Genomic DNA, 27,680 nt, shown 5'->3' with positions numbered 1-27,680 from the left:
GAATCTCACGTTCTGAGGAGGGAGACAGCACATGAACAACTATGTACATACAAGATATATACAGAGTAGATAGAAGGTAATATTAAAGGGAACACAGTAAGGCTCCCTGTAGCAGGTAGGATTTGAGTTGTCTTGAAGTCAGGGAAGCTAAGAGGTGGAGATGAGGAGGGAGAACATTCTAGGCATAGGAAACAGCCAGTGAAAAAAACTGAGAGACGGACTGTTCTAGGGGAGGAATAGCAAGTAGACTAGTGTAGCTAGATTGTAGAGTTTAAAAAATGGAGTAAAGTGTAAAAAGGTCAGAAAAGTAAGAAGACCAGGTTGGGAAGGGCTTTAAACACCAAACAGAAGACTTTATATTTGACCTTGAGGTCGCTGGGGTTTATTGATCACATGGATAGATTTGCACTTGAGAAAAATCATCACTATGGCAGCTGAATAAAGAATGGATTGGAGAGGAGAAGGAGACCAATTAGAAGGCTATTGAAATAGTCCAAGCAGGAGGTGATCAAGGCTGTACCAGGATTGTGTTTGTGTAAGGGAAGAGAAGGGAACATATATCAGATATATTGTGAAGGCAGAAATAATTAGATTGACAATAGATTGGATATGTAGGGTGAGTTCCAGTAAAGAGTCAAGGATGACACTAAGGTTGAGAGTCTGGGTAATTAGGAGGATGGTTCTAACCTAAATAATAATAGCGAAGATGGGTAAAGGGAAGGATTTGAGGGAACAGATGAGTTGTTATGGACCTGTTGAATTTAATGTGGGAAATCCTCTGGGACATCCAATTTGGGCTATCCAAAAGATATTCAAGACTAGAGCTTAGGACAGAGATCACCACTAGCTAGATACTTCTGGAAATAAATTAGATGATAATTAAAACCATGGGAACTGATGAGATAACTAAATGAGAGAGTATAGAGCAGGGATTCTTAACATTTTGTTTCATAGACCCCTTTGGGAATCTGGTGAAGCCAATGGGCCCCTTCTCTAAATGCATTTTTAAATGCATAAAATAAAATACACAAGATTACAAAGAAAGCCAATTATTTTGAAAAATAGTTACCAAAATAGGAAAAAAAATCATGGACCCCAGCTTAAGAACCTCTTGTGTAGAGAGATAAGAGAAAAAGGACCAAGACAGCCCCTTGGGAGACACCCACAGTTAGTGGGCATGACCTGAATGGAGATGTAGAGAAGACACTGAGGAACAGATATAAAGGAATGGGGAGAACCACGAGAAAACAGTGTCATGAAGACCTAGAGAGGAAAAAATATTCAGAAGGCAATAGTGGCAAAGCTTGCCAAGAGGGTAAGAAGGATAAGGATTGAGATAAGGCCATTAGATTTGGTAATTAAGCAATCATTGGTAACTTTATAGAGAACAGTTTTAGTTATATGATGAGATCTGAAGCCAGATGCACAGTTTAGAAGAAGACTTACCTACTATAGAGCTTTCTACAGGAGTTTAGCCATCAAGAGGATATGGAAATAAAGTGGAGAGAGCTGAACTAGCTGAGGATTTTTTAAAGAATGGGCATATTTGTAAGCATCCAGGAAAGAGTTAGTAGATAGGGAGAGCTTGAAGATTAAGAATGGGCAGTATAATTAGAGAAATCTGCTGGAGAAGCAAGGAAGAAATGGTATGAAGGAGAGGGATCACGTCTTCATTCAAAAAGGAGTGAAGGAGGAAATAATGGGGAAAGATGCTTAAGTGATGTGGGAGAGGAGGGAGGGAAAAAGAGGGAGGTCTCACTAATGACCTCAATATTTTTAATGAAATATGAGTCCAAGTCCTAAGCTGAAGGAATGGGGGAAGGACATTTCATGGAGGCTTAAGAGGAATGAAAAAGTTTGGAATGGCCACTGTGGTTTAAGTGGGATATTGAATTGATTAAGGAGGTATAAAAAACTGCCTTGCTACAGCAAGGGCACAATTAAGAGGGTGTAATATAAATTTTTAGTGGGCCCTGTCAGCACAGATTAATGATTTTCTCTACTTCTATTTTGCAGTATATTAATAAGAGTGAGGCATAAATGTTCTTAAAAGCCTTTGCACACACACAATTATTTTATTGTTTGGTTTTCAGTGTATACCAATTTTTTTTCCTTTCAAATAGATTTCATTTTAGGGATGTGACATATTGATCACTGGTGGGTAGCCTATATTCTGACCAATAGGTTGCTGGAGTAAAATATAGGGGAAGTCAGTTTGAAAGAAGTTTATATTAAAAGTCATCTAAGGGGGGAGAGGGCATAAGGGAAATTAGGGGACCACAAATTTAATAGTGATCCAACAGTTTGACATAATCGTCAAAAAATTCAATGTAATCAAGCTTCAACTCTTCAGTACTTCAAGAATCAAGGATTTCATCTGTGAAAATTCCTGCTATTGACTCATATCACTACCCCCTTTACAATTTTGTATGTGGTGGTCTTAAGGAGTTGTTGGGGCTAAAAAATGAAATTCTAGGCAGTATTACTTACAGTGAAATATCCAAGTCAAAGGTTATGAAATTCCCCCATATTCTGCATTAGTCAGAACACATCTGGAATACTGAGCACAATCCTAGGTGTCACAATGTAAGTAGAACCTTTCAAAACTAGAGAGAATTCAGTCAAAATAACAGGGTAGTTTAAGAAACAATGGAGAGAAATGGGATGTTTGGCCTAGATTAGAAAAGACTTGGAGGAGGAGGATGCTGATCGTATGTCTTCAAATATTTGAAGGGCTGTCTTATGGAAAAAGGAGTAGATTTATATTGTGTGGCTCTAGAAGATAGAATTAGTGCCAATGGGGGAAGGCACAGCCAAGCAAAATTGGGTTTTATATAAAGAAACAACTTTCTCACAATTAGGATTAACAATTAGAGCTATCCCACAATGGAATGATCTGCTTTAAAAGTAATCACTGGAAGAGTTCAAACAGAGACTAAATGACCATCTATCAGGGATGAAGTAGAAGAGGATTCTTGCATTTGATGGAAGGTTTGAAAAGATGACCTCTTAGATCTCTTCCAACTCTTATGTACTTTGATTTTTACATCAACCAAAAAGTATTTATTAAGTACCTACTCTGAGTCAGGTACCATCCTAGTGCTGAGAATAAAAAGACAAAAAACTGAGTTATCTAGAAAATGATTCAAAAAATTATCTACTTAAGAGGAGAATGCTGATTTCATTATCATTTGTTGGATATTTAATATGTAGCTCCAGTAAAAGGGAAGGACAATCAATGACTCAGCAACCTGTCTGAGATCGTGTCTAACATTGCTGGCACACGGTTATCCTGCCATCACTAACCAATGATTTAATGAAGGGCAGATGGTATAGGCAATGGGTTTCTCAGTGGTTTTCAATTCCAAACACACTAGTAGTACTGGCACAAATTCATCTGGACACCATCACCAGTCAATGGGTAAATGTCCTTGGGGTAGACAGTACCAGTTTATCAATGTTCTGGAATTCACAATTGTGGCATATATGGATAAGGTACAGGGAGGGTATACAACGGAATTTGAAAAACACAAAGAACTTGGTGGTCCTATGGTAGAAGTAGAAACAAAATCTTAATTTATTTACAACCATAAAACACTGAAGGCTAATGGACCCTCATCTAACATTATTTTTTTTGGGAAATTTAACCTCTTATGGGTTATGAGTCTAGTATATGCTTTACTCTTCCATTCTTTACTTTTTGGGGCAGAAAACTAGCTAGTAAAATTCTATAGAGTGCCTCTAACTTCTCTGTGGTTACCTTTGTAAACCATAAAATACTATACAAGTGTTAGCTGAGCTCAGCTAAGCTGTAAAGCATGTTTTCCTTTTGTTGTTCAGCCGTTTCAGTTGTGTCCAGCTCTTCATGACCCCATTTTGGGTTTTCTTGACAAAGATACTGGAGTGATTCACCATTTCCTTCTCCAGCTCATTTTACAGATGAAGAAACTGAAGTAAACAGGGTTAAGTGACTTACCCAAGGTTACACAGCTAGTGAGGCCAAATTTGAACTCAGGAAGATGAATCTTTCTGACTCCAGGCTCAGCAGCATTCTGTCCCCTGCACAGCTGCCCCTGTTTTCCTTAGATTGTGCCAAAATATATTTCTCAAGCAGTAGCTATCTTAACAGTGCTCTTCCTTCCCTACCCCAACCTATACCCTACAACTTCCTAGAGCCTGAAGATTATCTCCATGGTATCTAAGAAATGCAGACAAATGCATTGACCTAAAAATAAAACAAGAGAGAAGAAAGAGCTGATCCCCAGCACCAGCTCTGACAAACCTCTGTATCATTCATTCATAAGAGAGTAGGATAACTTGTGATCTGTAGCTTCTGCAACATCTCTTTTAAAATAAGAGGTCAAAAGTAGATTATTATAACTGCAAGAGGGGCAGTTGTCCAAAGGCTCCACTTCTTAATTGGCCTTTGGTGGGGGAGTATTTAGGTCCTTCTTTTTACTTGAAAATTGGTGTCAAATCTCTGCCTAAGCAGTTAATTCTAAAGGAAGAGCAGTCTTGTCTTAGTGTCCCTGACTGCCCCCCCCCCCCCACACTGAGAAGTAGTGGGATGAAGTGGAGAGACATGTGGTCTTGGGTGCAGGAAGACCTAGATTCAAGTCTTATCTCAGAAACATGCTGGCTGTGTGTTCTAGGCAAATCACTTAACTCGTCAGTGCCCTAGACATCTCTGTTAAGTTGCAAAGCAATTTTCGTTGATTGAAGAAAGTTTCCTTATTGAGAGTTCCCTATACCAATGAAATCACAGGTAGAGGGGAAAAAAGGAATCAATTCTTTAGCTAGCTAACTTTGTTGTGAAGCACTGACAAAGGCCTACCCTAATGTAGATGAAAACCACAGGGGTCTTAAATTACTTCAGTCCTCCTACTTTCCTAGTGACACTACAACACTGTCACTTTACTACTACTACTACTACTACTACTGCAACTACTGCAACTATAAATAGCCAACATTTATATATTATCTACCATGTCCCAGGCACTATGTGAGACATTTTACAAATATGATCTCGTTTGATCCTCACAACAACCCTGGGAGGTAGGTGCTATTATTATCTTCATTTTACAGTTGAGGAAACTGAGGTTAAGTGACTTACCCAGGGTCACAGAGTTAGAAAGTATATGAAGTGGATTTTAAATGCAGGTCTTCCTGACTCTAGGCCCAATACTGCTTGGGGGTCTCAAACATAGCTTGATTTTATTTGCATTTTAGATGACCTTGAAGGACAACCTCATTCAGATTATCAAGAAAACAGAACTTTCTTAGAGCATGGAGATGATTCTGAATGAGTTTCTTTTCTAATATTCCCCTTTGAAAATCACTAAGAGGGATAAAAATATTGTATATACACAGTAGAGAATTAGGTTTTGAAAAAAATCAAGATTCATAAGGAAGAAAAATTATCATCCAGATAAGATGGTTCTATGGGTCAATTTATTGTTCAAATAAATGGAACATCAGTGTAGAAATTGCTTAATCAAATGGAAACATGATCGAAATCTTCAGTACCTTTTGGAAACTTTTGCCTGTCAGTCTGTTAAAATGATCATTTATACGCCAGGGTTGGCTCTTGTCAAAATTGTGAAATAGGAGAAGTAGCTTTTAATGCACTGCAGCTTCTTCTATCCATGTTCCCTTCTTTTTTCTCTCATAACACTACCCCCCACCCTTGGGCACCTATATCTCATTCATTTTCTCAGAAGTCAACTAAACATGTTAAACTGACAACTTTGTTGAAGTGTTAATTGTTCATTAAAAGTCTATTAATGTCTGAATCCTAAGGAAAGGCATTCAAATGATTAGAATTGTCCTAAAATGGAATGAATTCCTTCATTCATATATGAATGGTCATATATATTCCCCAGAACTGGTCTCTTAGCCAAACATGGATGACCAACTACAGAAATGTTATAGACAAGGGAATGGTTCTTGTGCCGATATACTTATGTCAATTTCCTATATATCTTTTCCTCAAAGATAATTATGCAAAATGTTTTTCTAATTGACAGTTTCCCCAAAACACTTTCCCAAAGCTTCCTGTATCTTTAAAAATTCCTGATGACGACCTGGCACTACTGAAGCCAAGGGTTCATCAATCTAGGGCTAGAAAGAACCTTAGAAATTAACTAAGACAACTCCTCTTATTTTAGGGGTGAGGAAGCTGAAACCAGAAATTACATAGATACTGTAGGAATTAGAAGAATCAGTATTCAAAACAAGACCTGATTCCAAATCTTTTTGCTATATCATGCTAAAACCCTCAGCATTCATGTCTCTATATATTACCACATCCAGTTTTCCAGTCCAGGCTTGGCCTTGGTTTGATCTGCTGATCTAGTATCTTCATTATCTCTATCTTAAATATATTTCTAATTTATCTTCAGGTGTTCTTAAAAGAAGATTTTCAATAATATACATTGTTTAATCTTATTAAGATTATAGTGGTACCATTATGGGAGCCAAAATCAAATTAAAGGGAACTGAGGACTAAGTGCATGAAGGCAGCTGTCTACTCTATTAAATGTAATGCTAAAGGTTTGCTCAAGAGGCAGCTAGGTGGCATAGTGGATGGAGTGCTAGGCCTTGAGTCAGGAACACCTGAGTTCACATGTGACCTGTGTGACCCTGAGTTTGCTTAGCTTCACCCTTAAATGGGGACATAATAGCACTTACCTCTCAGAGCACATCATAGGAACTCAAATAGTGCTTCAGTACTACTAGAGAGAAAATGTTTACTCTTTAAAAAATTGAAAATTACTACTCTTGGAAAGTGTGACATACATAGGATGCTTAAATTGTACTTATACAATACCCTAAGCATTTATTGTTCATCTACTGCCTGCAGAGCATTGTGCTAGGAGCCACATAAGGGAGGTAAACATAAGATGCCAAGGACCCTTAGTCCCCTGAAGCCCCTCTACCTCCCTTCAGGAGCTTCTGGATAACACAGACCTGGGAAACTATTTAGGTTTTTTCACTCTCATTATTTCCTGATTTCTGTCTTCCCCTCACCCACCTTCCTCCTCACTACTTTCCTTCTTCCTCTCCTTTTTTTTCTTCTCCCAACAAGTGTAATTGAGATATAGTATGAGGGGGCAGCTAGGTGGCACAGTGAGTAGAGCACTGGCCTTGGAGTCAGGAGAACCTGAGTTCAAATGTGGCCTCAGACACTTGACACATGTACTAGCTGTGTGACCTTGGGCAAGTCACTAAACCCCAATTGACCGGCCATCCCCCCTCCAAAAAACAAAACAAAACAAAAAAAGCAATATAGTATGAGTAGAAAAAGATCACCAGCCTTACACACTTTAAACAGAATCTTGGCTCAGATTTCATTTTTCTGTTAGTATAAGTCAAACGAGTTTTTAGCAGTTGTTTTTCCACAGCCTTATCATACTTGGATACCTGATGGATTCAGCACCCAAGAAAGGCTTTCCACTGGTATTTGTTATGGCAGGGAAGGGGTACTTCAGTAAGATTGACATTCACCTTTGGCCTCAACCTCATTAGTCAAAGACAAGTCTGCCCAGTGCTGAGGGCAACACACATTGAAACATTTTATCCTGAAAAAGCAAGTACATTCACCTTTGGCTTGGTGCCTGGAGCCTCCAGTCTTCTATGTAAGGTCTGAAGGTGACCACATTGAATGAGAATATCCAAGGTTAGTTTGGCACAGACCCCCTAGGCCACATTCTTAACTTTTTTATGTCATGGACCCGCCCCTTTGACAGTCTGGTGAAATCTACAGACCCCTCCTTAGAATAATGATTTTAAATACATAAAACAAAATACATAGGATTACAAAGCAAACCAGTTATGGTGAAATGCAGTTGTCAAAATGTTTTAAAAAAAAACTCAACAAGTTCATGGACCCAGGTTAAGTATCTCTGACCTAGAGTGTCCAAAGTTTTCATCCAATGGAAGGCTCCAGGGCCAGAGGGGAAGGTACAGGTCTGATTGAAGTGCTCAGGAGTAAAATGCGTAGGGCCTCCTTTCAGCAATTATGCCAAATCATCAATTCCCTTTCAAGACATTTCAGGTTTGAAAGTCAGAACCATTGAATGTCACAAATAGACCTTTGGACTTAAACAGGTATCACTCCACATCAGCCTCCTAGAATTGAGGACCAATTGCCTCATCCTCTGTGTAGGCAGAAGAGTAGCTGCCAAAAGGATCCTTTGTGGCTGAAAAGTCCTCACTACCTCATCTTGGCCTATTGAGTTTTTATCCACTTTTTTTTAAAGCTCAACTCAAATGCCACCTCTTCTCTGAAGCCTTCCCTTAGTCTATAGCATTTCCCTCACTGCTCCTTTCCCTAGCCCATGGCCCCTAGAATTATATCCCTTTCTCAGGCTGCCCTGGATCTTTGATCCAATTCTGGGATATGAGCTATAGAACTGCAAGGTTGTATCCATTCCTGTTTGCTGCCCTTTGGTATGCATAGCTCAAGGCAAGCAATTCTGTCCCTGGACTGGAAGTCTCATTGGAGTGCCCTCCTGGTTGTATCTAGTCCTCAGTGGCTGAAGACCTCCCTATGCCAACTTAGGCTGGAAAAAGCAATTTTTCAGGACTCAGTGTGGTATATTTTTTAGGTCTTCGTGCAGTAGTTGTGAGGGGAGTTGGGGTATTATTCCTTCCTCCTACCATAGTTACAGTTGTACGTGTGTATGTGTGTATGTATCATATTCTGTATCAAACTATGAGCTCCATGAAGATAAAAGACTAAATCTTATATAAATTTCAAATCTCTCCCAGCACCTCATACAGTTCTCTGTATATGATATTTGGTTAGCAAAATTGCGTTGAGTGAATCCTTCTTGAGACAGGCATTCTCCTTCGCTGGAAACAAATAGGATAATAGACTCTCCCTTCCTACACTGAGGAAGGCATGATGATTTAGGCCTTATATGTCCTCTCTAAGCAATTGCTGAAAGTAGTTTCTATAGTAAGAGTAGATAAAACATCTTAGATCACTTAATGAAGGAAATGACAGTCACATGGGTTCTTTTTCCTATTTGTATGATTTCTTTGGGATACAGCCCCAGAAGTGATATTGTTGGGTCAAAGGGTATGCACATTTTTATAGCCCTTTGGGCATAGTTCCAAATTGCTCTCCAAAATGGTTGGATCAGTTCACCACACAACTCCACAACAATTCCACAACTCCACCAATAATGCATTAGTGTTCCAATTTTCCCACATCTCCAGCATTTATAATTTTCCTGTTTTGTCATGTTATAGCCAATCTGATAGGTGTGATGTGGTACGTAAGAGTTGTTTTGATTTGCATTTCTCTAACAGTGATTTAGAGCATTTTTCATATGACTATAGATATCTTTAATTTCTTCCTCTGAAAACTGCCTGTTCATATCCTTTGACCATTTATCAGTTGGGCAATGACTTGTATTCTTATAAATTTGACTCAGTTATCTATGTATTTTAGAAATGAGGCATTTATCAGAGACACTGGTTGTAAAAATTCTTTCCCAGTTTTCTGCTTCCTTCCTAATCTTGGTTGCATTGGCTTTGTTTGTACAAAAACTTTTCACCTTAATGTAAACAAAATTATACATTTTGCATTTCATGATGTTCTCTATCTCTTGTTTGGTCATAAATTCTTCTGTTCTCTATAAGTCTGACAGGTGAACTATTCCTTGCTCTCCCAGTTTGCTTATAGTGTCAGCCTTTATATCTAAATCGTGTACCCATTTTCACTTTATTTTGGTAATAGTATTACTCTTTAGTGGAGTTTCAGATGTGTACTGAGATACAGGAGAGTATACTGAGAAAAAATTATATGGAAAGGTAATGAAAAAAGGTAGTTGTCACAGTGTGTAATATTTGAAAACTCTGAAGTTTCATATTCACATTCAGGCAATTGATCTGAGCAAAATCTTCATTTCAAAATTACATGTGTGCCCTCTGGGCCTTTCAAAGGATTTGGGGCAGAGGAAGTCAATGGAATTTGGGTCAGTAAACCTGGGACATTATTATGCAAGAAATGAGTTGAGCTCATAGAGCCTGTTTACCACGATTTGCATGATAAGAAGCCTAAGATGATTAAAGAAGTACCCTTTCCCTTCCAATCCCCACATTCTGACCATGGGTGCCGGGGCATTTTAACCCCTTCTCCCTTTCTTTTTTTCATTTTTTTTTCAAATTAAAGGTCCCAGAGCTAAGACCTTGTGAAATTCAGCTGTCCAAAGCCCTTTGGGTTTCTATACTCCTCAAAGAGAAATTTAAAGTATCTATCATTTATCTTTTCAGGAGCAGCTAATAGCCTTTGATAATGAAGTCAATGCTTTTTTGGACAATATGTTTGGACCTCGAGGTGAGTGAGTTATTTGGGGATCTACAAATTGCCTTTGGGAAGGGAAAGAGTCTAATTCAGTTATATGAGTTGCCCATGGAATTTCTTCAGTGAAGATAATAAAATACCTTTCATTTATATAATAATCTATGTAATAAATTATAAAATGAAATAAATCATTAAATAATATAAAATTAAATTATTAAATAAAATTACAAAAATTTATATAGTAATTTATAGTTTTCAAAGGACTGGCACATCCATTATCTCATCTGGTCCTCACAGAAAACCTGTGAAATAATATTACTCTTCCAATTTTTAAAAAAGCTACAGGTTGAATGTCTTATATAATTTAAAAGAAAAGCAAGTTGCACATAGAGACCCACGGTTTTGTAAAAAATCCTCCTTTTCTTTTCTATTGTGTATATGGAAATGCCCATTTTAATTTATGTTTGTTAAGTTCAGAATAAAAATACATTTTTAAAAATGTATTAACTTACTGAAAGAGAAAAGTATTTCTGCCAGTGATTTAGAGTTTTATTTGCCTCTCTTTTCCTTCTTACTGTTTCCTCTGTATGTTAAAGATAAAACACAGAGAAAGAGGTAGAGCCTAGAGGCTGGAGTCAGGAACTTTCCCCTCTGTGTTGTTTGTTGTTTCATTCAGTGTTCTAGCTCTATGACTAGAGACTATGTGGATGATTTTTAAGTTGCCAGTTCCAGAAAGTTTTATTCCAATTTTACAATTGGGGTTTAAAAGGCTTAGAGATTATACAGTTTGCTCAAGTTGGTATACTTAGTGAGTAGTGGAACTGGGGAATCTTTTGGCTGCTGGCCCAGTGCTCTTCCCACTATACTGTCTTGCCTCTTGGCAGGATTTGCAAAAATGAGCCTAAATTTCCTCACCCTTGACAGACACATAGAAGCAATCGAGCCTTCTGAGATTCTCCTCTTAAGATCAGCCTCTCTGGATTAAAGGTGTCATTGCCATGGAGCAGGTAGCAGGGTGTTGAGGGAAAAAAGCACTGGGCTTGGGATTAGAGCGCTTGAATTTGAACCACAGCTCTGCCAATTACAGTTTTTACCTTCTCTAGGTCCTTCATTCCTGTAACCCTAGCCTAGATGTTATTAGATAAGATTAAGCCAGTTCTAGGACCACTCTAGAGTTTATGGGGATTTTAGAGAAGGCCCAGGGTAACCCTGAAGATGCTATGCTTCTAGAAAGATGCCTTTGGCCCACCCTAGAGCAAATGTAAACCCTGACAACTCTAGAACTTTCTTAGTCCTTCAGAAACTGCCCTCCACCCGCCTTCCCAAGGCAGGGCCCGAGTTGGATACAGAGCCAGGCTGTAGGATGAAGCTAACCTTATATATTGCAGGGTTCTAGTCATGAATATGTCATCAGTAGAAAGCTTTTTGCTGGAGAAGCATTTCTTATAGTTTCCTGTATTAAGTTTCCCTGATTCTGTTTCCCTCATCCTTCCCTCTCACCATCTCCCCATTTGCCCTTCTCCTTTTCATTTTATGTCTGCCAGGTACTGTGTCTGATTACCTAAAACCATAGCATTTTAGAGCTGAAGACATTATGTAGTCGAACTGCTTCATTTCCTAGATGAGGAAACCCAGACCTAGAAAGGTTTAGTGGCTTCTCCAAGGTCACATGACAAGTTAGTTCCTAAAGTGAATCTTAGAGCCTGAGTTTCTGACTTGGGGCCATTTAACAGCTCTGTCTTGGCTTATATAATTGCATTCTCTAGAGACTGAAAATTCCCTCTGCTCTACCTAGTTTCTGACCCTGGAATCATGGTGGCTTTAGCCAGAACACACCAAAACTGTTTTTTTTTATGTAGCACATTCTCTCAGTACAGGCAGCAGGTTGGGTCTGGGGGCAAGGAGAAGGGGTCAGTGATTACCTAAATTCAAGGTACTTTGTGTATCTACACTCCTAAAAGTATATCTCATGTGCCCCTACCAGGGAGCTTCCCTTTAATAGACAGTAGACACAAGTAGCTGAAAGCAAAGGTGTTTATTAAGATGGCATTTTACGAAGAGTAGTAATAAAACATTCTTCCTATAAACCTGAGGCACTCTCACATACAGCTAAAAGAATGGATAGATATATAGATAGCAGGGACACCCATAGGCAAGATAATTCATATCTTTTTTCTTCTTACAGTACCCTCATGCTACTCTCTCCCAGATTCAGTATCTCTGCTGGGCAGGTTGCTCAGTTGGGCTCCCTAGGCCTGCTCCTTTTTGTAGCTTGCCTCTTGACTTCCAAGGATAATTCTCACTAGCATCCATAGCTGACTGACTCCTCTGATGCCAAGGCTCACATTCTTTGGAGTCTCTATGAGTCTCTCTTTGGCCTGCTTCACACTGGGTTTAATGTTTCCTCGTGGACAAGTAGTTCCGATGTAAAGTGCCATAGTTGTTGTGGTTGGGGGGATAGAAATGCTCTTCTCTGACACTGACCCCTGGTAAAGGCATAAGGGGAAAGGCAGAGAGCAGTTTCCTCTCATAGCTGGGTTTTTCCTTCATAGCTGGCTGTCCTCTAGATTTTCAGGGGTCACAGTCCATAAACCTCTCCAGCTTCCACTGTGTCAAAAGTTGGCAAGTTTGTAAGCTAGTTTTTTAAAGGCCACTTTAAAGCCAATATTCAGCCAGCCAGTGGCAAGCTATTATTCTGATTCCCTCAAGGAAAAGGTATTCACATTTTGTAAACGTAACAGAGTATGGATATGTCTTTGTACTTCATTTAATATATTGATGTCTACTTGTCTCTGTTACCTGTGGGGGTAAGAGTCAGTTGATCAAGGTATCCTTATCAGCTCTCAACCACACAGTTCTTTCCCTGTAACTGCCTTCTCGGCCTTCTTTGGTGGATTATCTTTCTTTTCCCGTCTTCTATTTCCCAAAGTTTAGTCATTGGTTTTCTGCTCTTCTTTCTACATAGCCACTCACTATTTCTTATCCACAGCTTCAACTATCAAATGGCTCCCAAAGTTACAGCCATCCCTGTCCTCTCAGGACTCGGTTTCCTCATATATTTCATGTTCCCCTAAAAAATATCTTTCAAATTTCTTTTAATGGCACCACATCCCCAATGATCCAGATTGAGTCTTTTGTCATCATCTTTGACCTCTCTGGCCCCCAGTCAATCACCAAAAATATAAATTCTTTCTTTGCAGTATCTTTAATGTTCATTCCTTCCTTTTATTCCATTCTAGTACATACCTTCATTAGTTCAGATCTGAATTACAATGACAGCTTCTTATTTGGTCTCTCTGCTTCTTAATTCCACCCCCCTTCACCACCACCCCCTCACACACACACTCACATCTATCCAGATTAACTTGAAAACACTTCTTATTAATAACCCAGAGGACTGGGGGAGGGAGTGTTTTTAGGTAGCCTCAAGGCCACATGTGGCATTCTAAGTCCTTGGGTATGGTCTTTTGACTGAGCCCCAGTTTTACAGAACAAAAACTTTTATTAAAGGGATTTGTTCTGTGCAGTTTGGATTCAGTCAGAAGGCTACACTTGAGGACTTACAGGACCATATGTGGCCTCAAGGCTGCAGGTTCCTCACCTCTGGCCTAGGGCATAAAGTTCAAAATACAATCTGGCATTCTGAGCTTTCCATAGTCTGGCCCCATTTGACCTCTCCAGCCTTTTTTTTCCCAGGGTCACTGATACAAATCCTCCAGTACATCCAAACTGGTCTACTCACTTTCTCCTGAATTTGCTTTGTTCTTTCCTGCCCCTTTCCCTCTGTTCACCCCACTGCCTACAATGCCCTTACCGGTTCTCTCCCCCAATCTAAAATCCTACTTCTTTTTTCAAGGACTAGTACAAGGATTGCCTCCTTCAGGAAGACTTCTCAATTACTCCAACGCACAATGATCTCTCTTTTCTCTGAAATCAGCATTTATTCATTTGGTGATTAATTATATACTGCCATGTGATATGCCTTGTGTTATTGTATTTCTGTTTAGTTCTTGTATTGTTGATTAACTTTGTTTCATTTCTAATACTAGATAGTAAGCTGTTTGTAGTGAAAAATGATGTTCTGTTTCATTGCATCTTCTACAGAGCCTAGCATCTAGTAAATGCTGCTTGAATATTTGTCAATTTCCAAATCTCTGACATAGAATCAGATTGATTTCCAGATGCCAACCCCACGTGCTGCTGTCTGCTTGTCTGCACCAGATGTTTCCTGTCCTACAGCTTGCATAAAATCCTTACTCTGTACTTTGCTTGACATCAGCCCTGGCCGTACATTGTGATTTGGCTTATGGAGATTAGAATTTAGGTGTGAGTGTAGAAGGAATGTTGGCCAATACCATGCCATTGAATCTGTCCGTATTCCCTTCTTCCTATGATCATGGAGAACAATAGGACTTTGGGGACTTAATAATTTGCAAAACTTTTGTAGTTTTAGTGTATGAGATCTCAAAAGACTGAGGAACCAGTGTTTTAGAGGTCATTTCCCCAGTGTAGTGCCTTGTCTGCACCTAATACTGGAAAGGCAAACCAGCTTTGCCAAAGCAGCAAGGCATCCTGAGGGAGAGTCAGGAGGCAGCATGTGCCATCCAAATCAGATCACCGCCACCATCCCCTGGACTCTCATCTACCCTCAAATTCTGATGGAGCCAGCAGACCCAAGAGCCTGGGGCAAAATACCAGCCACGCTTCCAGGCCAGGACCCTCAGCCAGCATCCTGAAAAGCAACCCCTGTGAAGATGCAGCTGTTCCTGCAGGTGCTGCAGCCACAGCTCCTGAAGACCCAGAAAGAAAAGGTCTTTGTCACCCAAGTCCTTGGCACTGTCAAATGGTTTGATGTCAGAAACAAATATGGTTTTAACAGCGAGTGACATCAAAAAAGAGGCATCACCATCTGCTTTTCCACTTCACCCTGAAGACTTTTCCCCCTGACTCATAGCTGAAACCATCCATGCACTGTCTCTCCCGTTAGAACATAAGCTCCTTGAAAACAGGGACTCACTTTTCTTTTTGTATCCCCAGGGCTTAACATAGTGTTTTGTAAGTAGAAAATGCTTAACAAATGATTTATTCATTCAATGTCAAAGAAATAACACTAGCCAGCATTTCTATAGCACTTTAAGGTTTGCAAAGCACTATACACATTAGCTCATCTGATCCTCACAACAACCCTGTGAGGGAAGTGCAGTTTTATCCCCCTTTTATAGGTGAGGAAACTGAAGGACTTGGCCAAGGTTATACCGCTAGTATCTGCGGTGACATTCCCTGACTGCCAGTCCAGTATTCTTAACCATTGTACCACCTGCCTGCCTAGTTTATTAGCGTGGCTTTTCTCCCGCTCTTTTCAGAATCATAGAACTGAAAGTGCTATCCAGAGGACCTTTATTGCATCCCCCTGCTTCCATATCAGTTGAACCTGAACCATTCCAGGTCACTATATAGGATACAATAGGTGATTACTGTATTCCTTTAACATAATCACCAAAGCCCCAAATTTCTCCTTTACATTTGTAAGGCAAGTAGATGATTTAGAATTTCTTGTTGATGCTGTGCTTTTTGCTTGAAATTTACCTTGAACACTAATGTCTTTGGATATAACTCAGATTTAACTTGTGCCGTCTCCTGGGATCTGTAAATTTGTGGTGATGTGAAATAAGTTAAGATTAGAGTTATAGATACTTTACTGGGCTTTAGTCCTTTTTTATAGGATTTCATTTTGTAGCCAGAGAATCATAAAATTGACAACCAGAATCAGATGACCTTCGCAAAGCAGACTGGGTGAGTTCTCATATCACTTCACAGAGTTTCCAGGGTCTTGGTCACTGCTTTTTCTACTCCACTTTCTAAAAACACAAAAAATGAGAGCTAAATGTTAGACCACACAGGATATTCTCTGCACACCCTAGAAAGGAGGAGGAAGCTGCCCTAATCTGATTGTGCTGAAAAAAATTAAGGAAGCACTGGCTTAGAAATATGAATAATAGAACCCACAGTCTCTAAGGTCTATAAAATTTTATGACTTTTTAGTTCAAGTGGCCTGGTAAAGGGGGTAACATAGCTTCTTCAGAATGGATGGAGACTTCTGAGAGGGAGAGACAGCCAGTTTTCATAGTCCTATCTAGTGGCAAAAAGGTATAGCTGCACTCATTTGGGTGTAGTCATAGCAGAGCCCTATATGAAAAAATGAAGTGATTTTTTTCATCTGGTAGCCAGAATTTTTATTTATTAAGGTCAGTCATCAGCACTAGGCTAGGATCTGAAGCCTTCTATTAAAACTTCTTTCTCAGAGGTCACCACTGACTCATAACTGCCAAATTCAGTAGCCTCTTTTGGTGCCTATTCCACACGGTTGACCACTCTCTTCTAGTGCATCCTTTCTCCTGCTCCAGCTTAGAGATCCTTCACTATCTTGGTTTTTCTCCTCTCTCTAACCACTCCTTTTCTGCCTCCTTGGCTGATAACACATCCTCATCCCAACTCCTCATTAAATATATTCCTTGAGGGACCATCTTTGGCCTTTTTCTTTTTTCCCTAAACAATCTGTCCTTTCGCAATCTTATTCATGGAGTGGCCTCACAAATCGCTAACTCCATGCCTGACCTCTGTTGTGAACTAACAGACTCAAATTGACAATTGCTTTCAGGATCTTCCATAGCCACCTCAAACTCAGTGTCTAAAATCAAATTTGTTATATTTCCCCATAAACTAGCTCCTTATGTTTTAACTTTTACTACGTGTGGCACAACCGACTCTTCCCTGTCCAAAACTGTGAGGTTATCTTTGACTCTTATTTCTTCCCACCTCTCTTATGTAATCAGTTTCCAAGTCCTGTCAATTCTGTTGAAAAATATCTTACATCTCTTCCCTTCCTTTTTAAAAATAGAATTTGTATTGCCACTACCCTAATATAGCCCTCCATTAACATCCTTCTCTACCATTGTAATATCCTCCTAAAGAGTCTTTCTACCCCTACTCTTTAAAAAAAAATTAAGAGAAATCTATTTTTTCTCCCCCACTCCACTCAGAAATAAAAGCAAAAATAAATTCCTTGTGATAAATATGCATAGTAAAGTAAAACAAATCCCCTCATTGACTATGTTCTAAATATATATATATGTGTGTGTATACATATATATACATATATACATACATACATATACATATATATATATATATATATACATACACATATATATATAAAATCTCATGTTGTTGTTCAGTCATGTCCAAGTCTTCATGACCCCATGTGGGGTTAAAATGACGTGAAGGTCAGCTACTGCACTGATGGTAAATTATTTAACTTGAAAAGGCTACAAGCCAAGACTAAAGTGGAGAGATAGTATGGTTTGTTGTTCACAGATGATTGTGCACTCAATGCAACCTCTGAGACTGAGAGATAACAGAGAAGTATGAATTGACTCTGCTACTCATGGTAATTTTGGCCTAACGATACCAAAAAAGCACAGGTTCTCCACCAGCCAGCACCACACCATCCATACATGGAACCATCGATTATAGCAAATGGAGAAATTTTGAATGCTGTGGATAAGTTCACTTTCTTTGGTAGTATACTTTCCAGGGATGTGCACATAGATGATGAGGTTGATGTACACATTGCCAGAGCTAGCTCAGTGTTTGGGAGGCTCCCAAAGGAAAGTGGCAGAGGAGGTATGACTGCCTACCAAACTGAAGGCTGTTATATGCCTGCAAAATCTGGACAGGAAATATGTCTCAGGAAGATTCTGAAGATCAGCTGGCAAGATAAAGTACTGGACTCTGAGGTCCTTTCTCAAGCTAAACTGCCATGGATTCAAACTCTACTACAGAGAGCACAAGTCTGATAGGCTGGCCATGTTGCTTAAATGCCAAATGTGTATTTGCCTAAAAGACTATATCATGGAGAGCTCACACAAGACAAACATTCGCACAGAAATCAGAAGTGATACAGGGACACTCTCAGGGTCTCTCTGAAGAACTTTGGAATCAATTGTGTAACATGGGAGACACTGGCAAATGACTGCACAGCATGATGTGCCCGCATCAAAAAGGGCACTGTGCTGTATAAGCAAAGCAGAATTGCAGTAGCTCAAAAGAACCAGAAGGTGCACAAATTTAGAGATATCTCCACTCTAAATGTTCATATGGAGCATTTGTGCCCAACCTGTGGTAGAGTCTTCTGAGCTCTTATTGGTCTGATCAGCCAGTCAGACACACTGTACCTTGACTCCAACATAATGATGTTATTTTGGTCCTCTTCAAGAATGAAGGACAACAACTAATCCATCAACTAGAATTGTTTGCCATTTCCTTCTCCAGCTCATTTTACAGATAAGGAAATTGCATCAAACAGGGTTAATGACTTGTCCAGGGTCACACAGCTAGTAAGTGTCTGAGTCTGGATTTGAACTCATGTCTCCCGGACTCCAAGCCTGACACTCCATGCACTGTGCTACCTAGCTGCCCTATACATCTTATTCAGCCCTCTAAATCTATTACTTCTCTGTCAGGAGATAGCACATTTCATCAACATTTGTAACCATGGATGGTCAGTCATTGTATTGATCATGGTTCTTTAGGCTTTCAGAGTTATTTGTCTTTACAGTGTTGTTGTTACTATATAAATTGTTCTTTTGGTTCTGCTCATTTCATTCTTTATCAGTTTATAAAAGTCTTCAAAATAATTTGTTTTGTAACATTGATGTTATAGTATAAATTGGTCTTCTTGTTCTGCTTGCCCCACTCTCCATCAATTCATACTTTCTATGTCTCTGAAATCCTCTATTTCCTCAGTTCTTGTAGCACAACAGTACTCTTATCACATTAATATCCCACAATTTGTTTAGCCATTCCCCAATTGATGGGCATCTCTTTAGTGTCCAGTTTTTTGCCACCACAAAAAAGAATGGTGGCAAATATATATTTTGGCATAGACCTAAAAATGGTATAGCTAAGTCAAAGGGCAAATGCTAGTTAGTAGCTTTTTGTGAATAACTCCAAATTGTTCTCTGTACCCATTCATAGGTCTGTCAATCAATGTGCCTATTTTCCCCACCCTTCCAACACTCATCATTTTCCTTTTTTGTCTTCTTTGCCAAGCAGATGACTATGAGGTAGAACCCATTAATTCCTTTAATTTGTTTTTCTATAATTATTAGTGATTTGATGATTAACCAAATTAGTGACTAACCTAGGTTTCCCCTTTTGAGAACTATCTACTTATATTCTTAGACTATTTATCATTTGGGGAATTGCTCTTAGTCTTATAAATTTGAAACAGTTCCTGGAATAAGGACTCACTATTTGATAAAAAAAACTTCTGGCAAAATTGGGCAGCAATATGAAAGAATTTTGATTTAGAACTTTATACCTTATACCAAGATAAGTTCCAGGTAGTTACATAAATATACATAATCTGTGTGTGTTTCTTTTCAGATGCTCGGGTCAGAGGATGGCTCATGTTGGACTCCTACCTCCCTACTTTTTTCCTTACTGTAATATATCTACTTTCCATATGGTTGGGTAACAAGTATATGAAGAACAGGCCTCCACTTTCTCTCAGGGGTATCCTTATTTTCTATAATCTTGGAATCACACTACTCTCTCTATATATGCTTGTAGAGGTAAGTTTTTCTTCAGCCAAAACTACAATTCCTGTGCTTAGTAGAGTGCCTGGCATAGAGCAAGCACTTAATAGATACTATTTGACTTATTGACAGTTTCAGAGTAGAGTCATTTCTAGTGGTCATTTATAATCTAGCCCCCTTGCCTTTTGACAGATTTGCAGTGGTAGTATCCAAGAGGGCTCCACATGGTACTCTTGAAGATATGAGCAACTTCTGATTTTGATAGAGGTTCTTCAGGAAGTTCTTCTTATCTCTAAGTTTTATTTCTCCTGCAATAATTTAAATCCATTTTCTTTTGATCATCAAAACAGATTACCAACTGGGTAACCAACTTGGGAAGGGAGGTGAGGACAGTTTTTACATATTTAAAGGGCTATATCATAGAAGAGTGATTAGATTTGCTCTGTTGTACTCTAGATGATAGCAAGGAGCAATGTGTAAAAGTTCCAAAAAAGGCAAAATTTGTATTTGATATAAGGAATGATTTCTTAACAATTAGGAAATTGTCCAGAAGTGAAAAGGGCTCAGGAAGTATTGGTTTTCCTTTGAGAAAATTTTAAAAGCAGAGTGTGAATGACCACTTGTCACATTTCATATTGAAATCCCTTTCAACTTTCAAAGATTTTATGAGATATGATGGATTCATAGAACTATAAAATGTTAGATTTGGAAGGGATGCTAGAGATACCCTAGTCCAGAAGTGGCAAACCTTCTGCCTTAGCCACATACAGCCCACAACATTCCCAGGTACAGCTTGAACCAGATTAAAATGTAAATGGGAAATATTAACAAAATAAATAAAAATACAGTGAAACAGAGATAATGTTAATTTGCAGTTTTCTACATTATTATGTGGCCTGCAGGGATCCTCATGGACCATTTAGTAACCTCCATTTCTATTTGAATTTGATACCACTGCTCTAGTCCTTTATCATTTCATAGTCAAAGCCCAGAGAACTAACTTGCACAGAGTCATACAGCTATGAATTTTCAGAGCTGTTAGTAACTGAAAGATTTAGGCTTCTTCTTTATAGATGAAGCAATCCTGATACTTTTAACCTGTCCTCATAGGCTCTGTTTTAAAACCTTTAATAATCTTTGTTGTTCTCAAAGTTCTCCATGCCCCCCTTAAAATGTAGAGCCAAAAACTGATAAGGGTATAGCAAGAAAGACCCAAATAATGTGAAGTGGAGTGGAAATAACGATTTAGCATGCTACCATCTATAGAATGAATGAAGCAATCCATGAATGAATTAGCTAATTAATGTCAATATGTTTTAGGCTCATTTAGCTTTGTTATTCACTTTTAAAAAATAAGTTGTTGGGGCAGCTAGGTGGCAGTGAGTAGAGGACCAGCCCTGGAGTCAGGTGGACCTGAGTTCAAATTAGACACTTGACACACTTACTAGCTGTATGACCTTGGGCAAGTCACTTAACCCCAATTGCCCTGCCTTCCCGCCTGCAAAAAAAAATGTTGTCCACAACTCTTAGAATCTTTCTACTTGTACTCAAAGGATTGTTTCCCAGCTTGTACAATTTGTTCAGGGATATATATGTGGCAAACACATACATACACATATATGTATATGTGACTTTCAGCAAGGCACTTTTGGACTTCAGTTTCCTTACCTATAAAATGCTAGGATTGTACAAAATGGTCTCTGATGTCCTTTTCAGTTTTAATATTCTGTGATGTTTCTTCTAAAAGATTAATAATGATGCTGATGGTGATAAGAATAGCTGGCATTTAGATATAGCTCTTTAAAGTTTACAAAGTATTGTACATTTCAAATGATTTCATTTGATTCTCACAAAAACCTTGGGAAATAACTACCACATATATCATCAACTCAATTCATGGATGAAAAAACATCACCCTCAGTTTGTTCATTGCATACAGGAGTTCACTGATTCTTTTCTTTGTCTTTTTTGCTTCTGCTTTATGTCAATTTATCTACTGATTCTCACTTCCCTTAAAAAAAGAAGGATAAGAGAAGAAAGATGCTGAATTGTATCTTGTAATTTCCTCCCCATTAGCTGCTTTGGATAAATGGAGGTGGGAAGGACAGCAGTGAAACTAGGGATCTGAAATAGGGCTGGTGGGCGACCTTTAAATTCTTTTTACCCAGGCATCCTCTCCACAGAGTAGATAAGTGAGTCAGTGCTAACTCGGTTTGCTTTCAGGGCAGCCCAGTGTTTCCTTGAAAAGCATTCCCAGCATCTCTGTGAAGCTGGCTCAATGGCATCTCTGTGCCTGGTGAGTGACCCCTGGAAGTGTGAGAAGACATTCCAGCTCTTTTCTAGCTGCCCCCATGACATCCCACACTTCCCATTCCTTTGTAGAGCACTAGGCTTGGGCTTTTTTACAAGGGCAAAAACAAGTACTGGTTGTCCTGCCAGCAGAATCATTTGTTATTTTACACAGATACCACCAAGAATTTCTTCTAAAAGCCTTAAATGAACCCCGTGGGGCATGTCATTCCTCTGCTAAAAACAAGGCCAAGAAAACTGTGAGCCAGGAAAGTTCAGGCTTCAGTTTGGGATGTCGGTGGAGTTGATGTCCCTTTTCTGACTTTGTCATTCCTTGCTGCCACCTTCAGTACCTCCATACTAAAACCCGTTCTCGGGCTGCAATCTGGATGCCTCCATCATGCCTCTCAAAACTCCTTATTTTGGAAGATCGCTTCAGTCCTAGAATGCAAACCTCAGAAGGATGCTCAGGACTGCTTCTCTGAGAATCTTCATTTAAAGGGGAACCCTAGGCCAACCAACTCTTTTTTTCTCATCAAGCTGCAATCCAGACTCCTCTATCTTATTTCAACACTGAGTACTTTCTTTCATGTCCTTCTCACACCACCTTTTTCAGCTTCCTTTTACATGTTGTCTTCTCTCATTAGAATGTAAATTCCTAGAAGGCAAAGATTATCTTTCTGCTTGTGTTTGTATTCCCAGCACTTTTGTACCAAGCCTGACACTTGCTGACTGCCTGAGGAAAGGATATAAAAAACTCATTCTCATGTTCAGATATTTATAACATCTTCAAAGTGTTACTTCTCCCGTCATTCAACAAGCATTTGTGATGTACCTTTGAATTGGGATCAAAACCTTGACCTAAAGGAATGAATTTCTAATGGGAATTTCAGGTATCCATCAGTGGATGGAGAACGTAATTTATGGAACATTTAACCTTCTATCTCTGAGATCACACGCATAGTCAACTCTGCTTAAACTGAAGCTAGCCTTGTTGTTTGGAAGAAGGCAGCATCAATATAATAAAATACAATTAACAAAGTGCAAATAAATACAATTAACTGAGTGCAAACACTTCTTGCTGCCAGGTAGTAAGTAGTCCACTCTTATAGCTGACCCTCCATCCCGCATTTTTGATTACACTTGTAACCTGATTTAATGTAAATGTTGGAGTATCTCTCATCTTTAATCCAGTAGTTCCTATCTCTACTAATTCCCTCCCCTCATTCTACAAATCTGCTACTCAGTCTGCCCACGCCTTCCACTCTCTCTCAGTTTTTCCCTTGACTCTGCTACCTTCTCTAGCTATCATTTTCTTTTCTTTCACTGCTAAACTTCTAGAAGGAGTAATCTGCACACATACTGTCCCACTTCCTCACTACCCAATCTCCCACAGTCATCTTTGATTCTTTTTCTCTCACCTCCCATATTCAATCAACTGTCAAGTCACAAGGATTCTGCCTCTGCTGTCTTTCAAATGCATCCCTTTTCCATTCTCACTGAAACTACTTCCTAAAAAATAACAGTCTCCTGCCTAGTTTCCTTTCCAGTCTTTCCCCTGTCTGATCCATCTTAAACATTCTTGTCAAAGTAATCTGCCTGATATAAGGATATGATTGTGCCACTACCCTGTTCGAAGAACTTCAGTGGGGTCTGACTGCCTACAATATAAAATACAAACTCCTTACCCTGATATCTAGTCCCTCTCCACCAGGGATTCTTAACCTGGGGTTCATGAACTTTTTTTTTAACAAAGTAGTTTTGATAACTATAGTTCAATTAATTTCCTTTGTAATTCTGTGTTTTGTAATATGCATTTAAAAACATTTTTCTCAGTCTGGGATCCATATACTTCACCAGACTTCCAAAGGGATCAATATACTTCACCAGACTTCCAAAGGGGTCCATCTCTCTCTCTCACACACACACACACACACACACGCGCGCGCGCACGATTAAAAAGTTCTGCCTCCACTTTAACTCTATTATCTCTTGTCAGCCTTTATTCACTTTACTCCATTTCAGGCATTCTAATTTCAATCCCAACTGTATTATTGACTGTTCTTCATTCTCCTCCTTGCCCTTTCTGTACAGGCCTAAAATCACTCCTTTCACTTTTCTACCTGTTGAAACCCTTCTCTTCCATCTGGGCCTAATTCAGATATCACCTCCTCCATAAAGTCCCTATTCCCCCAGCTAGAAGTCACTCTCTGCCCCCCTGAATCTTTGAGCACTTTTTATTTGTAACCTTTGTCCCAAAGCCCATTCCTTACGTATTGGATTTGTCCTATTCACTTCCTACATTCTAAGAGCTCTTGGTTCTTTCTGAGCTGCACAGCCTAAGTCATATTGTATTTGTGTACACATCATCCCTCTACTAGAGCATAAACTCCCTGAGGGCAAGCTAGATCTTATTCTTCTAACCCACTTCTAGCACAGTTCCTTTCACATTGTAATCGGTTTATTGAACATTTGTTAGATTAAGAACTGTAGCTGTGCCCTTACCCCCATATGCATAGTATGATTTGCCCCAGCCTCAATACCCTAGGTTTGGCCCTAGCAACCTGTATGTATTGTACCTTATGTGTCCTGACTATTCCTTGGGAAGTCAGGCTCCTCAACACTCAGTTCAGCAGACATGGCTGGCCATGTGCAGCCTCAGAATAGGAAACGGCCAGGGGCAGGTTAGGGAGAAGGAAAAGCCTAATTTTTTTCTTTGCTGTGGCAGCTTTTCCACCCAATCACAAAGTTGCTGGATGGTTTTGCAAAGGTAAAGCTGCTTCAAGCAGCTTTCTTGCCTTCATGCAGACTGGCTGTGTAAGTTTGAGTTGAGGAGCGAATACTGTGAAAAGCCTCTTACTATCCTGGCAAAAAGTCAGTATAATTTTGACTCCTCATACTTGCCTCTCTCTTTTTGTTTTCCTTGTCCTATATCCCTGGGGAGCACTTAAATAGTACCCTGTAACCTGCAATGTCAAGACTAGAGGGCCTACATCTGGGTGATAGAAATGATCATTTCTCACTTCTGAGGTGAGAGGTGAGAAAAAAGTGGGAAGAGAGGAAAATTTAAAATTTGTCAATTTAAATCTGCCTCCCTCCCCCTGATTATAGAGGGTGGAAGATGGACATCTGAGAGAACCTGCCAGATTGTTCGCTATTTAAAGAGGATGCCTAGGTCAGTCACTTCATCATTTTCCACCCTAATTGTAGGACTTCATCACCTCCCTTTTCAGCTTCCTTTTAAGTGGTGTCTTTCCCCATTAGAATGTGAACTCTTTGAAGACAGGGACTATCTTCTGCCCAGTGATTGGCACAGTGCCTGGCACATATTAGGCACTTAATAAATATTTACTGACTATTGACTATTATTTATAAGTAAAAAGAGGAAATTTTCAATCAACCAGCATATACTCACTGATGGTATACTATGTACAAGACACTGTGATAGGTGCTTTAAAGGATACAGGTCTACATATAAGAAGTATAATACAAAGTTGTGGACATCAAGGACCACGCAGTCTAGTTTGAAAAATAAGATAAACACACATTAAAAGAAAATTAACAGTCCCAAGTAATATATAAAGTGCAAAGAAACATCAGAGCATGCTATGGCAGACAGAAGCAGCCTCGGAAGCCTGAAAGACTTTCAGTTCCAGCCCTGTTTCTAATGCAGAATATCCAGTTGTCAATCTGTAAACACTTGTCTGTAGGATTGACTCATTGCAGGAGTTTTCTCACTCAGAGTTCCCTACACTAAAGAAGTTGTAGGCCTAGAATATTTACACATACATGTGAGACAGATATATATTATATAAACAAATGGTTCAAATATATGTAAATGAATGGTACAGATAAATGCTATAGGAATTTGGAGAAGTTAGTGCTTGGCTCAGAACAGGGGAGAGTGCTGCCCTTGGAGTCAGAGAACTTGACTTCAAACCCTACCTTGGCTACTTAGAACTTGTGTAGCTTTGGCAAGTCACTTAACTTCTCCCCATCTCAGGTTCCTCCTCTCAGATGAGGAGGTTAGATTAGGTAACCTCTAAAGCACCCTTTAGATCTAAATCTATGATTGTATGATCTGTGATCATGGCCTGGGTTCTTCATGGAGCAGTTGGGGATTGAATTGAGCCTTGAAGGTATTTTCTGTCAGATTTGGAGAAGTAGAAGCAGGCAACCAAAGATAGTTGCAATGAAAAACAAACCAAAAAAACTCACAAGCAATTAAATGTAACTCCCACCTCAAATTGAATGCTATTTTATTACTCTTACATTCTCCAGGGTTAAACTTTTTAAAAGTCTGATATTTGTCCCTGCTTTTGACTCTTCATGGGAACACACTGGACACATCATCCTTGAGAATTGTTCTCTTTTGATCATTGCTGTTTTTAAATGTTAGGGTTCATAGCACACCCTGTTCTGTCCTGTCATTGATTTTTCCCATTTGCTTATTTTTTTCTTTCCTTTGCCAACCCACATCCACAGAAATTCCTTACTTCTTTTCCCTCCATTTTTTCCATATTGCTAGATATACAACTAGCTTCTTGGATGCTATATATCTCCCAACACAGGTGACCAGTAAAAGGCTACAGAGTCTCTATTCAGTCCCATCCCAAAGACAAAGGGCCCAGAGCAGTTACTGTTCCAAGGTCACTTGCCTGTAACCCTTCTTCTCTTTCAGGGAAGAAGACTGGGTCTCTTATTTGTTAAGAAAACTTCCTACTCTGTGACTTCAATTTTAAAAAGTCACTCATAGTTCAGAATTTAAATTTGGACCAGAAATGAAGCTTCCATGGGAAAAGAATATCCAGAATTAGAAGAAGGGATGGGGAGGGAGGGAAAAGAATAGTAGCTGAATAGCAGATATTGAACGTGTGTTTCTTTCTTGGTTTATAGCAGTTTTAATAGGGTTGTACCTGGAAGAGGGCCATGAATGTATAATATGCAAAGTTAAGGCCAGTGCCACGGAGCCTCAGGTTTATGAAGAATTAGTACTATTACTTTCACTAGCTTTTGCCAGTGCCCCAACCTGATTTGACCTATGCAAATAAAATAAACTTCAGCCTTTTTTCTCTCTTCGAAACGATGCCCATCTCAGTTGTTGATGTGCCCTCTCTTGTTTTGCAAGAGAAAGAAGGCTCGCCTCCAATTGAGATGGTAGATGTGGCTAGGTTTCTTTTATAAAACTAATATTAGAAGCCCTTGGGTTCCAGTATCCTGGGAGGAAAGGTATTGCTTTAAACCATAAGTATTTCTCTAAAAAATATCACCTAGATAAAAGTGCAATTTTTATTAAGTCCCAACAGACCATGAAAAACTTCTATCTACTATGCTTCTACAATACTAATCAATATTTGGTCTCCTCAGGGTGATAATTTGCATAGCCAATGAGGGTATGGAAAGTAATAGGTATAATGATGGATAGCCTTAGGCAGATTAATTCAAGAAAGCCTTTTTTCTAAATGCAAGGCATTGAA

At 39.2% G+C, this 27,680-nt stretch overlaps 1 protein-coding gene across 1 annotated transcript in view; it reads left to right on the top strand.

Moving 5' to 3' along the window:
- The window catches only part of ELOVL2 (ELOVL fatty acid elongase 2), an 89,816-nt gene that overhangs the window by 43,091 nt on the left and 19,045 nt on the right, over positions 1 to 27,680 (top strand). Inside the window, exons 2-3 of the mRNA XM_036757654.1 lie at positions 10,285 to 10,348; positions 19,763 to 19,950. Of these exons, the coding sequence (XP_036613549.1) occupies positions 10,285 to 10,348; positions 19,763 to 19,950 (252 nt within the window). The remainder of the gene's footprint in view (positions 1 to 10,284; positions 10,349 to 19,762; positions 19,951 to 27,680) is intronic.

The sequence above is a fragment of the Trichosurus vulpecula genome, chromosome 1, assembly GCF_011100635.1.
Source record: "Trichosurus vulpecula isolate mTriVul1 chromosome 1, mTriVul1.pri, whole genome shotgun sequence".
NCBI lineage: Eukaryota > Metazoa > Chordata > Mammalia > Diprotodontia > Phalangeridae > Trichosurus > Trichosurus vulpecula.
The sequence above is the reverse complement of the archived record's forward strand: the minus strand, read 5'-3'. Positions and strand labels throughout refer to the sequence as shown.